Source organism: Tasmannia lanceolata, unplaced genomic scaffold, assembly GCF_043159265.1.
Source record: "Tasmannia lanceolata isolate RefF3 unplaced genomic scaffold, GAP_Taslan_0.1 ptg000037l, whole genome shotgun sequence".
Taxonomy (NCBI): Eukaryota; Viridiplantae; Streptophyta; class Magnoliopsida; order Canellales; family Winteraceae; genus Tasmannia; species Tasmannia lanceolata.
Genome location: NW_027518714.1, coordinates 20,915,881 through 20,930,867, shown reverse-complemented (window position 1 = coordinate 20,930,867; position 14,987 = coordinate 20,915,881). Strand labels below are relative to the sequence as shown.

The 14,987-nt window shown below is 41.4% G+C and overlaps 1 protein-coding gene across 2 annotated transcripts in view; it reads left to right on the top strand.

Moving 5' to 3' along the window:
• The window catches only part of LOC143862360 (protein VAC14 homolog), a 190,984-nt gene that overhangs the window by 114,963 nt on the left and 61,034 nt on the right, over positions 1-14,987 (top strand). For both annotated transcript variants that reach the window (XM_077373395.1, XM_077373396.1), the window contains exon 13: positions 6,692-6,844. In XM_077373395.1, coding sequence (XP_077229510.1) covers positions 6,692-6,696 — 5 coding nt within the window. In that variant the 3' untranslated portion in view covers positions 6,697-6,844. The remainder of the gene's footprint in view (positions 1-6,691; positions 6,845-14,987) is intronic.

The window sequence follows — 14,987 nt, the reverse complement described above, 5'->3', positions numbered from 1 at the left end:
AATACCCAGTGGTTGATCTCCTATCTGCTAGAGATCCATCCCAATCTGCATCAGAAAAACCTTCAACCCTCATATGAGCATGCCTTTTAAACAACAAGCGTCTCCCTGGAGTGCCTTTCAAGTACTTGAGAATCTGGACTACTGCAGCCCAGTGAGAGGTGTACGTGGGGAGCTCATATACGGACTAACTACCCCTACAACATATGAGATGTCTAGCCCTGTGAGAGTTGTACGTGGGGAGGTCATATTCGGACTAACTACGCCTACAACATATGAGATGTCTAGTCGAGTGACTGTGAGGTATATGAGCTTACCAAGTAGTCTCCTATATCTGCCTGGGTCATCCAACAAGTTCCCCTCTTCTGGAATAAGCTTCACATTAGGGTCCATGGGTACAGATGCAGGTTTCACTCCAAGATTTCCTGTCTCATCTAATAAATCCAACACATACTTTCTTTATGATAGAGAGAGACCTCGAGAAGAGTATGCTACCTCTATCCCAAGAAAGTACCTTAGGCGACCCAGATCTTTGGTAGAGAACTCTTTTTGTAAGAAGCTCTTCAATTTCTGCCAATTACTGCCAGTGATGATAATGTCATCAACATATACTATCCACAATATACAACCAGCGGCAGCCTGATGACTGAAAACTAAATGATCTATGGCGCATTTCTTCATGCCAAAACGCATGACAGCTTCACTGAACCTCCCAAACAATGCTCGGAGATTGCTTTAAATCGTAGAGAGATTTCCACAGGCGACACACAGAGGACATCTTCCCGTGAGCAACATATCTTGGAGGTTGCTCCATGTACAGCTCCTCAGTGAGGTCGCCATGGAGAAAGGCATTCTTTACATTTAATTGATAGTGTCCAATCATGATTAACGGCCAAAGAAAGTAATACATGAACTGATGGAATCTTCGCAACAGGAGAGAATGTCTCGGTGTAATCAACACCAAAAGTCTGAGTACAAGGTTTTAAATTTTTGTTTCGATTTCGGTTTCGGCAATGTTTCGGTTTTGGGCCAAAATTTCTGCTGAAATCGTGTAGTTTATGAAAATGATTTCGTTTATTTTTTTAATTTCCACCGACATGATAGTAATTTTTTTCTATAGTTTTCTAAGAGTTTTCCAAGAGGCGATTTTGGAGCTCCCTCCCTAGGTCGATGGAAACCCTAGGGAGGCGTTCTCTTCCCTATTTCGTCTCTCTCTCTCTCTCTCTCTCTCTCTCTCTCTCTCGTCTCTTCTGTCTCTCCCTCCCTCTTCTTTTTCTCCCTCATCTCTCCCTGATCTTTCTCTCTTCGATCGATCTCCCTCTCTCCTTTCCTGATATCTCTTTCTCACCCTATCTTCTTTTCTTTCACTTTTCTGATCTCTTCTTGTTCTCTCTCTTTCTGCTTTTTCTACTCCCCCCTCTTTCTTCTTCTCTGGTCTCTCTTTCTCTTAGATCTATCTTTCCTATATTTTGATCTTTCCTTTTCTCTTCCTTGATGGCAAGGGAGGTGTTAGTGGCCTGATGATGCCCGGAATTGGGCAGATCTCGCAGGGGATGCAACAATGGTAGCTGGAGGTGCGAAATGGCCAGATCTGGGTCCGATTGGGCCAAATTTATTGGGGAAAGGATCTGATATGGGTTGGGTGGATGAAGAAAGTGGGTTGATGAGTTGTCGGAAGTGGTGGACGTAGCAAGAGTGTGAAAAAGGGTGGCCGGATTCGGGGAAAAAAGGGAAGAGGTTGGATGTGGAGGGTAAAGATGGGGTTTGATCGACGTGCAAGGTTGGGGCTAGAAGGGTAGATTATGGTGAACAATGGTGGCTCTAGGATTAGGTGAAAATAAGGGTATGATTAGGATTTTAGGCTCTGGTGAAGCTGAAGGGGAAGAAGTTAGGGTAAAAAATGGCGATCTCTAGGGTTAGATTAGGGTTTTTGGCTTGAGTGGTTTAATGGGGATCCCCCAGAACGAGCGGTGGCGCAAGGTGGAGGCCGCCGATGATCGGATTCGATGGATTGGCTATCGTGCATGGTTAGAGGCGCACAATAGCTTTAGGCCTTTGAGCGGGATTTTTAAAATTTGAATTAGCCGGCTAGAAAGTGGTGGAGCAGTCTGAGTGACGTGGCAGGTCACAGCTATGATTTGATGGGGTCCACAAATATGGCACTTTCAAATGAGACCATTGTGCATTGTAAAGGAAAGGAAGGGGGAATGATGAAGGCATTTTTAGCTGCGGTAGTAGATGAAGAATTCGAAAGGGAAGTGAAATAGGTATTCGGCAGGGTGGCAACGCATGGAAGTGTAGCACTCGTTGTAGTGGTTGACCTAGAAGATCATTTTTTGGCTTTTCACTGGTCTAGGAGCATGCTCCTAGCCCCCTTAATTGATTATATGTAATGCATGTAGGGACCCCTGGTCCCCAATCTAATCTTCATAGTATTAATGAAATTGTCAATTTTCAAAAAAAAAATAAAAAAAATCGACTGAAATGTCTAAAATTTCGGTGTCGATTTCAGTTGAAATTATAACATTTCGGTGTAAATTTTGTAAAAAGGTCCAAAAATGAAATTTCAACCGAAATTTCAGCGACATTTTGGCGGAATTTCGGTGAAATTTCTATAAAATTTCTGCGAAATCTTGTAAAGAAACGACTTTATGTGAATTTCAGTTTCGGTTTGTACCAAAACTGAAATTTAAAACCATGATCGAGAGATCCTGAAAGAGACAGAAATAGGGGTAAAATGAGATAGAGCAATTGAGACTTTTAGTAAGCTGGCTAACAGAAAGTAAACTAAAAGGAGGCTTAGGGAAACATAAGACTGAAGATAATGGAAGGCTAGGATGAGGAGAAATACTACTACATCAGAGATGGGAGTAGTAGTCCCATTAGTAAGAGTAAATGATTGAGAGACAGAATGAAAAGCTCGGAAAGAGATAAGCTGAGAAGAGTTCCTAGTCATGTGGTACGAGGCCCCCGAATCAATAGTCTAGGACCCAGAGCTAGAAATGAGGGTAGTAGGTGAACTACTTGGTTGTGCAAAACCCGCAGTAGGAGGGAGGACGCTCAAGCGAATGCGTTGAAACTCCTCATAGTCGGCTCGTGATAGAGTGAATTTGTCATTGGCTAGCACGGGGGCAGTGGAGGAGGAAGGCAAAGCCTTGGAAGGACCACGGTAGTCGGATGCACCGAGCGAGTCTGGCGAAGCTCGGGATGAAGGGTATAACAAGTGTCGACATGATGGCCCTCTCTCTGACAATGAGTACAATATGAGCGGCCATGACCACCACCAACACGGCCACCACGTCCCCTGCCCCGGGCAAAAGTACCACCACCACGACTAGAGCGACCGCCACCATCATAGGCCGCCAGGGTAGTGCTATCAGCAAGAACAGCTAGGGAGGAGTTGCTCAGAAGACACTGCTGGGCACGGGAATAGACCTCCGTGAGGAAGGGAATAAATCCGGAGCCAATGATCTGCTGACGTAGATGAACGAACTTAGGGTCTAGACTATCAAGGTAGTGGACAACACGGAGCTAGTCCTACTGACGGGTAAGTATGGTGATGTCAGAGGTGAGGGGCCTAAAAAGATCAAGCTGCTGGCAGAGGGAGGCGAACTGGCTATAATGGGCACCGAGAGACATCACCACGGCAAAAGCGTATCCACTCAGAATATGTGGTACATATGCACGTGAGGCTATCATCTCCAGAATAGAGGAGTGCAGTGTGATCCTAGATCTGCTTAGATATGGGACGAAGCATCATGGTGGCAGCTATAGACAGCGTCATACTTTGCCAAAGAAGTGTGTGAATCAACGTGTCTTCCTACTCCCATCGAGCATATGTGGGATCAGTAGAAGAGGGAGGCTCTTGGCTAATAAGGCTAACCTTGCCTCGAGCAAGGAGATATGTCTCGACAATGACTTTCCTTGTTAAGTAATTGGTCCCATCCAATTTAACAATAGTCATCTGTGGGAATGAGCCCTCCACCGGGGAGGAGTAACTAGAAGAGGGAATAGCCGAAAGTGGTTGTGTTGCACGGAGCCCATTGGTCATGCCGATGATAGGAGGCTCCATGAAGACAAAGAGATAAAGAAGACAACAACCACGACAATCGGCAAAGACAAATACGAGAAAGGAGAAAACTAAATGGGGCCAAGGGTTGTATCGCGGCTCCGGGAGGGACAAATGCAAAGGATAGAGACATAGTTGTGGGAACCGAAGCCACAAACAAGAGCAAGAGGGGTGGAGGGGATTCAAGACATTAGAGCTTAGGTTTTTTTTTTGTGTAGTAGGGCTTTAAATGGGTGTTGGTGCGGAAAAGTAGGGCTCGAGATCAGAGAAAAAGAGGGGCATGGATGCTGTTGGAGAGAGAGAGAGAGAGTGTGGGGGTCGGAGGGGGGTATGAGGGCAGGGAGGAGGGGCGGGGATTTCCTGGCGGGGAGGAAGAGAGAGAAGAGGGGGGTCGTGGGGTAGGGTTAGGCTAGGGTTAGGGTTCGGGGCTGAGGGAGAGGTGGTGGACAGAAAAAACTATGGTGGTCCCTAGGGGATCAAAATGCTAGGGCTTTGATACCATGTTGGAGAAGATATGAGAGAAGAAGAGAGTAAGTAGGGTAGAACTCCCCCTCACTTGTGTATTTATATTAAGAGAGAAGAAAGGTACAAAGACAACTATGCCCTTACGCATTCTACAAATTCTAACAATTATGCACATGCTGCTTCTTGGTGGCCCAACATTCTGAGCCGTATAGCATGGCTGGCCTCACAGCTGTCTTAGAAAACTTTCCCTTCAACTTGGTAGAGATTTTACGATCGCACAAAACTCCTGCTCTTATTCTATGGTTAACATCCTCTTCAATCTCTTCTTCCTTGTGTAGAATTGAACCAAGATAGCGAAAGATATCCCTCTTAGGTACCTCCTGTCCAGTCATACTTACTACATCCTCGTCCCGCCTCCTTACATTACTAAAGTTGCACTCCATGTACTCTGTCTTAGTCCTACTATGTCTAAAACCTTTGGTGTAAAAAATATAAATAGGAAAAAATTAAAAAGAAAAATTAAGAATGGGTAGGATTAGACTTAGTCAATTTGAGCCGGGTAGATTCTTTCACCTTCTTCATGAAAATTTTCTAAAGGATTTATTAGTTGACCCCAACTAGTTTGGGACAAAGGCTTAGTTGAGTTGAGTTGAGTAAGAATGGCTAGGGTTTTGAAAGGGAAATTGATGTTTCTTTAGTATATGTGGTTTATTTTGTTATGTGGGTGCATGCTAACTTCTAGCTTCGATCATTGCTTACTTTCGTCCCAATGGAAGTTGATCGAAAGCAACACATGTCAGTGGAAGTTTATAACCATGAGCAGAGGTCATGTGCACTGTAGAGGTAACTCAAGACAAATGAGATGAGGGAATCCCAATTGGGAGCTGATGTAGCGCACTCATTGGTGATGCTCTATCGCACAAGTAAAAGGTTTTATGCTTTCCTAAAAGGTTATAGCTAGTGTTAGTGTTTCTACTGCTAAGCAATGTAGTGATGGACAAGCTCTTTCCCTCAAGAGAGGTTCCTACTTCTGAGGACCAATTGCTGAATGATTTCTGGCCCTTGATGCTTTATTGATTTTGGTTCCACTAACCACCGTAGGTGTTCACTTTTGCTGTATGTCCATATGGTCGACTTTAGGGGCCCAAGCTCTTTCCCTCAAGAGAGGTTCCCGCTTCTGAGGACCAAGTGCTGAATGATTTCTGGCACTTGATGCTTTGTCGATTTCGGTTCCACTAACCACCGTAGGTGTTCACTTTTGATTGTATGCCCATATGGTCAACTTTAGGGGCCCTTCCCTCTCTCAAGAAGAAGACAATCTTGTAGTGTGGTTTGATATACAACCAGGGGCGAAGGGAGACAATTGCCCCCCTTAATTTTTTGGGAAAAAACAATATACCTTTATTTTTTAATATTTTTTTATACTTACCCCTTTTTAAAAAAATATGCCCCCCCTTTCCAATCATCCCTAAGATAGAAAAAAAATTACTATAATTTTTGCCCCCCTTGTGCAAAATATCTGGCATCGCCCTTGTATACAACCATAGTAAATCCGACTTTATTATTGCTATTTTGATCTTTCTTTCTTTTCCTTTCTTCTTTTTTTTGAAAACATTTACTTAAATTGCACATGTTCTAGCCTATTGTACCCCTAAATATATAGTTAATATAAATAGGGAAATGATTTCAGCACAACTATGTTTTGATACATGCGCTCATGTATCTTGTCTTTTAGCATTTAATTGTCATGTAAGTGCTTCTTGGGAACCGTAAAAACCCTTTTACAGCTCTTTAAATACTAAAAGACAAGAAACATGAGCATCTTGTATCAAAACATGTTTGTGTTGAAATCATTTCCCTAATTATATTAAGTATATACTTATATAGGGAAAACTGTTCGTGAGCTTGAGCTCATATAGCTTATATATGTATAGGTAAGCTGGGGTTTGTGGACCTCTACCAGTTCATTAATAAGAATAGTAATTACAATCTTTCACAGCTTCAGCTAGCCATTATACACACACATATCCATGGAATGGTCTCAAATCATTATACCTCTCTCTCCCTCTCTAGAAGAAAAAGAAAATCATGTATTAAGGTTTGACTGACAGTGATAGAAAATCTTACTTTTTCTTTTTTTGTGTGTTTTCTCTCTCTTAGGTTGAGGAAGGGGCTTGCGATCAAAGTTTTGGAATTCATGTAGCAGAATTCGCAAACTTTCCTGAATCAGTTGTCACCCTTGCTAGAGAAAAGGCTGCTGAGTTAGAAGATTTTTCTTGTATTTCTGACATTCAAAATGATACAAAAGAAGTGGTATGATTAGTTCAAAAGTTAAAATTTGCTTCTATTGGTACAAAAACTTTATGTAATTACTTGCTCTGCTGATTCTATGCAAATATTTCCATTTGCTTGTTGTTAATTATTCATTCTATGCTTGTATTTTATGTGATGTGTTGGATGTATTCGTTGTTAGACGCACCACACTGTTAGACACATTACACTCATTAAGGGTACTTTGGTAATTGGATCACACACACACAAATATGTATGTATGTATGTATATATATTTCTCGTGTGGAGAGAACATTAACCCTCTCTCACGCCATTCTCCATCTCTTCCCTTCTTTATCTCATCATCATGTAAGAACTTAACGTGGTATCAGAGCTTATGGTAGTGAGTGTCAATGATCCTCAAGATGCGACGAGACGAGACGCCCCACTCCCACCATCCGAAGACGCGACGAGACGAGACAAATCCCTTCTCCATTTTTAGAGCACAAGGTTGAAGATCAAGCTTTTTCTTCCTTGAAGAAATCGCATCACAGAACCCTAACCCTCGAACACTAAAATCCTAACCCTACATCATCCCTCCATACTATTGTCGTCTCCTCCTTCCATACCCTAACTCTAACTTTTCCTCAACCCTATACCTAGTTGCAGCCAAGGTTTTAAATTTCGACCGAAATCCGAAATTTCGGGTTTCGGTGGAGAACGAAACCAAAATCGATAATACCCGAAAGGGTAGTTTATTTCGGCCGAAATTTCGGTCAAAATTTCGTTTATCCCTAAATTTTGTGAATTTAAGGGATTTCACACAAAAATCTCGAGATTTGATAATTATTTAATATTATCCCAAAATTTCAGTCAAAATTGCCGAAATTTCGGTTGAAATAAAAAGGAGAAAAAATAGCCGCTGAATTGACTTGGTCAGATTTCGCCCAAAATTTCAAAATTTTGGCTAAATTTCGGTTTCGGTGAGGACCGAAATGCACTCAGAAACCGAAATTTGAAACCGTGGTTGCAACCCTCCCTTCCATCTTCTACTAGTATCGCACCCCCCAAAACCTATTTATTCCTTTTTTTTCCACGGACCATTCACACCCCACAAACCTCTTTTTTTAGGGGTTTCACAATCCTTAACCTCTATATGTGAATTTTTCATACACCCCTAACCCTGGACCGATTAATCCTTACCCCTACAACCTAGATTTGTGTTACACTCATGTCCTCAAGTTTAGTACAACTCAGTCCCTAATCGTCACTTATTTATGATCTAAACTAGTTTCTTCTTGCCCTTTTATCTTGTGATTGGTTCTGGAACGTTCATTAGTCGTCCCATCTTGTTTCTATATATGTTTGGGTGGTGTTTGTGCATTCTTCTTTGTCCCGGAGTTAGATGTTGATGTCTTTGCGCGAGTATTGTTAGAGGAATTATTGGTGATTATCTGTGGTGGATTTATTGGATAAAAGTGCATGCCAACTGTTTGAAGAAATGTTTGAGAGAATTTTTTGTTTGCTTTAGTAGTGATCGATTGTGCCTCGTTACTTGTGTCGTTGGTGGTGATTAGTTTGTAGCTAGTCTTGGTGGTTCGTTGCTTCTACGCTTAGTTGGTTGGTTGCTTCTACACTTGGTTGTCAGTGGTGCTTGGTCGTTTGTTGTTGTTGGTTGGCGGTAGTTGTTAGTTGGTGTTGAGTGGTGGTGGAGTTTTTTTGGTGATTGTTTGCTGTTGGTTGGCGGTGATTATCTATCCCCTGTTCGTGCCGTGGTTGTTGGTTAACTTGTTGGAGGTAGATCTTGGTGCCTAGTTGTCTACAGGTTGTTGGTTACCTTTTATAGTTGTTGGCTATTCGTGGTGTTCGCAGTTGTTCGACCGCTGGATGGTTCGTTGCGTTGTTAGTTGCCAGATTGTTCGTGGTTTGCTGGTAGTGTTGGCTGCCTTATTGGTGTCTCCTTGGAGGGGGTGATTGTTGGTTCGTGGTGATTGTTGATTGGTGTTGTCGATGGTGGACTTATTAGTGCTTCTTTTTATTGTTGTTGGTGGCGGTGTTGATTGTTGGTCCTTGGTGCTTGTTGGTTGGTGGTGCTTACTGTTGGTGGTGTAGTTATTTGTGCTTGATTGGTGGTCACCATTGTTGGTGGTTGTTGGAGGTGTTGTTTGTCTCTATTGACGGCTCATTGGTTGTCAATTTTCCTATACTTAATGTTGTTTGCGACTTGGTTTTACCCTATTTCTCTTTATATTGCTTCGTTGGTGGTGATGATGGTCTTCCCGGGTTGGTGATTGGCCTTCGTTGTTATTGATTGTTCTTGGTGGATTGATGTTGGGTTGCTAGTGTTCTCCTCCAGTGTGTTTGAGGTTGCTTGCTGTTAGTTGTTCCTGGCATTATTGTTGTGGTTGCTGACTGTTGTTGGTTGTTGTGATGGATCGAATCGCTTCGTCTTCGCTTGCTAGCCATGACCGTGGTCGTGATTCAGGGGACGTCGTGGTCGTGGGTCTCGATATTGTACCCTCTGTCGTATGGATGGCTACAATATTGACTACTGTTATGCTTTACATCCAGAGCTTCACCCCTACCACCCTTCTACTGCTCGTGTTGCTCCTACTACATCTGCCTCTCCCGACTCAATACTTGTCAATCGTGCTGAATATGAGGAACTTGTGCGCCTACATGATAGACGCAAGTCGCCCATTGCCACATTTGCCCAACGAGGTAGCTTGTCTAGTTTTCTTTCTGGAACTGCTTCTGGATCATGGCTCATTGATTCAGGAGCACCTCATCGCATGACTAGTAATTTTAATCTCCTTACTTCTTTCCAATCCCCACCTCCTAGTGCACCTCATACTGTTACATTAGCAGATGGAACTACATAACCTGTCTCTGGGGTTGGTATAGTCTCCATCTCTAATAGCATTTATTTATCTTCAGTTCTTTATGTTCCTTCATTTCTTGTTAGTCGATTGTGTGTGCGTCAATTGACAGAAACTCTAAACTGTTCTGTTTCTTTTTTTTCCTTCTTATTGCACGTTTCAGGATCTCAAGACTGGGATGAGGATTGGTTTGGGCCATGAGATTGGTAGCCGATATTATCTTGATTCGAGACCTGCTAGTGCTGCTCTTCGTACTTTTGTTGATGCTTATCAGTGGCACTGTCGTTTGGGCCACCCTCCTGCCGAGAAGCGTCTCAAATATCCCTTCTAGTTCTAGCGAGTTGTTTTCTTGTGAGTCTTGTGAGTTGGGCAAGCACCATCGAGTGTCTTTTCCTTCACGTGGTGTTCTTTGTTCATTGAGTGCTTTTGAACTTATTCATTCAGACGTTTGGGGTCCTTCACATGCTATCTCTTTATATGGTTTTCGATACTTTGTTATATTTGTGGATGATTTCCTGTGTGCTACATGGTTGTTTCTACTTAAAGATCGTTCTGAATTTTTAATGCAGTTTGTCGCTTTTACTTTGAAATTCCGAAGCAATTTAAATGCTATTTCTTGCTTGCGCACTGATAATGCCAAAGAGTATTTCTCTACCTGTAATGGTTTTCAATAATTTCTTGAATCCCGTGGCATCATCCATGAGTTCTCCCTCGCTTGTACTTCACAACAGAAAGGCGTCGTTGAGAGGAAGATAAGATACTAACAAGCACGAGTACAGGTACGGGTACGGGGTCCGGGTATGAAACAACACGGGTACGTGATTTTCCAAAAAACTGGGTACGGGTACGCTGGATATAATATATTTTAATATTTTATTATATATTTATAAAAATTTTAAAAAACAGTTGGAGGAAATCAAATGACACTAACATCACCAAAATAGCAAGATCTATTAAAAGAACACAATTTTAGTAGGCAAATCAGATTATTGGAGTCTCCAAAATTCAGTTTTGGGCTCCCAATTGGTTGTCACAATAGCAAATTAACAGGGCCTAAACCCTAAGCTCCTAATTGTGAGCCCAAATCAGATTCTTGTAGTCAAAATTAAACATAATTTTGACTCCAAAAATCAGTTTTTGGCTCCCAATCAGTTGTCACAATCCCAAATTAACAGGGACTAAACCCTAAGCTTCTAATTGGGAGCCCAAATCAGATTCTTGGAGTCAAAATTAAACATAATTTTGACTCCAAAAATCAGTTTTTGGCTCCCAATCGGTTGTCACAATCCCAAATTAACAGGGCCTAAACCCTAAGCCCCTAATTGTGAGCCCAAATCAGATTATTGGAGTGAAAATTAAACAGAAGGGAAAATTACATTTACACCCCCTCTAGTTTCTGACACATTACTCTAACCTGACTTTCAAAACATGACAAGTACACCCCTTGAGGTTTCAAAACATGACAAGTACACCCCGTTCGTCAACGGTCCGTTAGTTTAACCTGACGGAAAGGCTGAAACTAACCATGGTTAATATTTTGAGGACAACAATACGCTCATTTGCAGAGGGATTAGGGTTACGCCATTTCCCACCGCCGCCGTTGCACCTCCGGCCACCACCGTCGTCGCCATCTCCAGCCACCGCTGTCACCTCCACAACAGACAATGAAACCCCACCCCATGGCTACATCAAACCCACATTTCAAGAAAAAAACATTGATAAAAGCAAAAAGCCCTAAAATATTAGGGTTTATGTGCAAATCATGATAATGGTGTGAATGAAGACAAATAAAACTTCTAGATCGAGGGTTTATGTTAATAAATAAACAAGGGTTTGAACCCAACCCTAATTTTCAGTTTTCAAGTCTGAAAACCCTAATTTTCAGTTGGGGAAGATGAGGGCATTGTGGTCATTTCCGCCTCGCTGTCTACTCTGTCACTTTAAAAAAACTTCAGGGGGTGTACTTGTCACGTTTTGAAAGTCAGGGTTAGAGTTGAATGTGTCAGAAACTTGAGGGGTCTGTAATTTTTCCTAAACAGAATTTTGACTCCAATAATAAGATTTGGGCTCCCAATCGAATGTTACAATGTCAAATAAACAGGGCTTGAAGCCTTAAAAAAACAAAGATATGGAGAGAGAGAGAGAGAGTGACACAGAGAAAGGTAGAGAGAGATCGAGGGAGAGAGAGAGAGAGAGACTGAGAGAGAGAGAGACCGAGAGACTGAGAGAGAGAGAGAGTTATCGGTGATGGAGGCTCACCGAGATTTGACGCCGCCGGAGTCTCACCGGAGGAGAGATCGACGAGAGGGAGCGGCGGAAGGGAGAGGGAGAGAAAAAGGGAGAGAAAACCCTAGTTTTCTCTTTAAAGCTTTTTTTAAACCCCCCAATAAATAAACCTTTTTTAAGAAAAAAAAAACGCAAAACGTATCAGGTGCGCACCCGGCACGCACCCGACCTCTTTTTTTTGTTTTTTGTAAATACTGTGTACGCACCCGATACGTACCCTGTAAAGACCTGGCCTCACACGGGCCTAGAAAGTTAATAACCTTAATTAAATCTGGACCGTAGATCCATAGACCAAAAATCACAGTGTTTTTTCGTTTTTTTATTATAACCAATTTTTGGAGCATCAGATCTTGTCCGTTCGACATGATTTTGGTCCCGGTAGATGGGTATTTATTGATGGATTTTTTTTTGAAAACAGCCCATAAACTTTTGATATCACCGAAAGGTAACTATAAACAAAGATAATTAAGAATAATAAAATGATATGGTCTCACATAAGCCTTAGGTGTGTGTGTGTCACTTGGAAATATGGAATGAGAAAACTTAGAATTTGGTATATCATTGTGTTTCAGATTCGGTAGCAATCCTACTCAGACATAGATGATTTCTTACTCTTTCACATCACAAATAACTAAGGTAGGTGACGGCAACCTAAACTTGTACTCTTGAGCAATGATTGATTTATATGCATGCAATGAATGTAACGACCCGGATTCTCAGGCTAAATTTTGAGGCAATTCTGAGCCTAGCTCTTTATAAAACAGAGCAAACGAGCCCCGAAAATCCGGATTGCTACGCCTCTCAAAAAATAAAAGAGGCACAAAACACATTCATTCTTTTATACAGCGGAAGTCTTAGTTAAAAACAAATCATTTATTTAATGAAATAGAGACAGAAATAAGGGAAGATAAATTTTATTCCATTAACCTTTAATAATAACATCCACGAATTTACCAAATAATATCTCTAAGTCCAAAGGACTTTTTAAAAGAAAACTAAAAGAAAAGAAAATAACAATCTAAACTCTAACATCTCTCCCCATCCCTTTTTTGCCTAGGTCTGTTCATCAGCAAATGCTCCTTCGTTTTGATCGATTTGCTGGTTTTCCAGGTTATCACCGTTAAAGTCTGTAGAACAATTTTAAGAGTCAGGATGCAAGAATAACGGTTATGCAGTGTAATAAAACTTAACTAAGACAATTGAAAGATTTAAATATATAATCATCTCATGTTAGAGGATATCAAAGAATTTGCAGTACGAAACAAGAATATGATATTTGGCTTTTAATGTGAATCAATAATATAAAGGAATTCAAGTAATTTGAATAAATCTTCAGAATATGGGTTTTTCATGCAATTGGTAGGGTAGAACACTTTGTTCAATGTGAAATTCATTAGAGACTATTGCTCTAGAATCATTAGAAACTACTGTTATGAAATCATTAAAGTCTATGCTCTTCCCTTTCCTTCCCCATTAATTCCTATACACAATGATACCCATGTAGAATTATAACCTTCGCACTGTTTTTGTACGAGGATACCTTTCGCACTGTTTTTGTACGAGGAGTTCACGTGGTTCTTTGACCTTCTCGTCCCTTTTCGGGTACGAGTGAGATGGTATCAAGGGTATATGAAATTATGGCCTTTAATCATCTCCATTATAGGGTTTTGGTTTTCAATGAAAAATCATGATTTGGATTCAGGAATAAGAAACAAAATCATAAGAGGTTTTATCTAAACTTTCAAGAATTCTAGTTATAGTGTAGATTACAAAACATAATCCGAAATCTTGCCTTTGCCTTTGAATGGATTGGTTTGATTGATGTGATTGATTACTTGAATTGAGAGAATTGAATGAAGCTTGATGGATCTTGGAGTTGAAAGCCCTTCCTTCTTCTCCCTTTCCTTGAATTCTCCTTTTCTTACTCTCCTTAGGTTTTAGGGTTTTGATTTATGAAGAACATTAGGTTATGATAGTGTATATATATAGTCATGAATCTTTTTAGGGTTTGTTTTGGTGTTAACTCACCCAAAAAGGACGGAAATCGGCACTTCATAGAGAGTTTGGAAACTCTCGGATTCTCAATCCGCGACATTCTCGGAGTTCCGAGGCATTTTCTCGGAGTTCCGAGAACCGGATTCCAAAACTACTGTCCGATTTCTCGGAATTCCGAGGTTATTTTCTCGGAGTTCCGAGATCTCTCCAGTAGTTCTCGGAGTTCCGAGAATTATTCTCGGAATTCCGAGTTTTTTTTTTTTTTTTTTTTTTTTTTTTTAGGGTTGTTACACTCTACCCCCCTTAGAGGAATTTCGTCCTCGAAATTTGATCTCTCTCTCATAGGGTAAACCGAAAACAACCGATTATTATACAACAGATTATAAATGAGAAGTAAGGAATATACCTCCGAGCAAATGCGGATATTTCTTCAAGATTTCTGATTCGCGCTCCCAAGTTGCTTCTTCAACGCCATGATGTCGCCAAAGAACCTTGACCAACGAAATCGTCTTATTTCGCAAAGCTCGCTCTTCTCGATCTAAAATCTTCACAGGTCCTTCAGAAAAAGACCAATCTTCTTGAAGCTCGACATCATCCTCGGCCAAAACATGTGAAGGGTCGGGATGATACAATCGAAGCATCGATACATGAAAAACATCATGCATCCGCTCCAAATTAGAAGGCAACTCCAATTTATAAGCTCTTGCCCCAATCCTTTTCACAATTCGGTAGGGTCCAATAAAACGAGGAGTCAACTTCCCTTTCTTTCCAAAACGCATTACTGCCCTGAACGGCGAAATCTTCACAAAAACCATATCGCCTTCAGCGAATTCTAAATCTCTCCTCCGCTGATCGGCATAACTCTTCTGTCGACTCTGCGCGATCTTCAAACGATCCTTAATCAATGCAACTTTTTCAGTCGACTCTCGAACCAACTTTGGTCCAAGCAATTGCTTCTCACCAACTTCAGCCCAGCACAAAGGTGATCTGCAGGCACGGCCATATAGAGCTTCAAATGGAGCCAT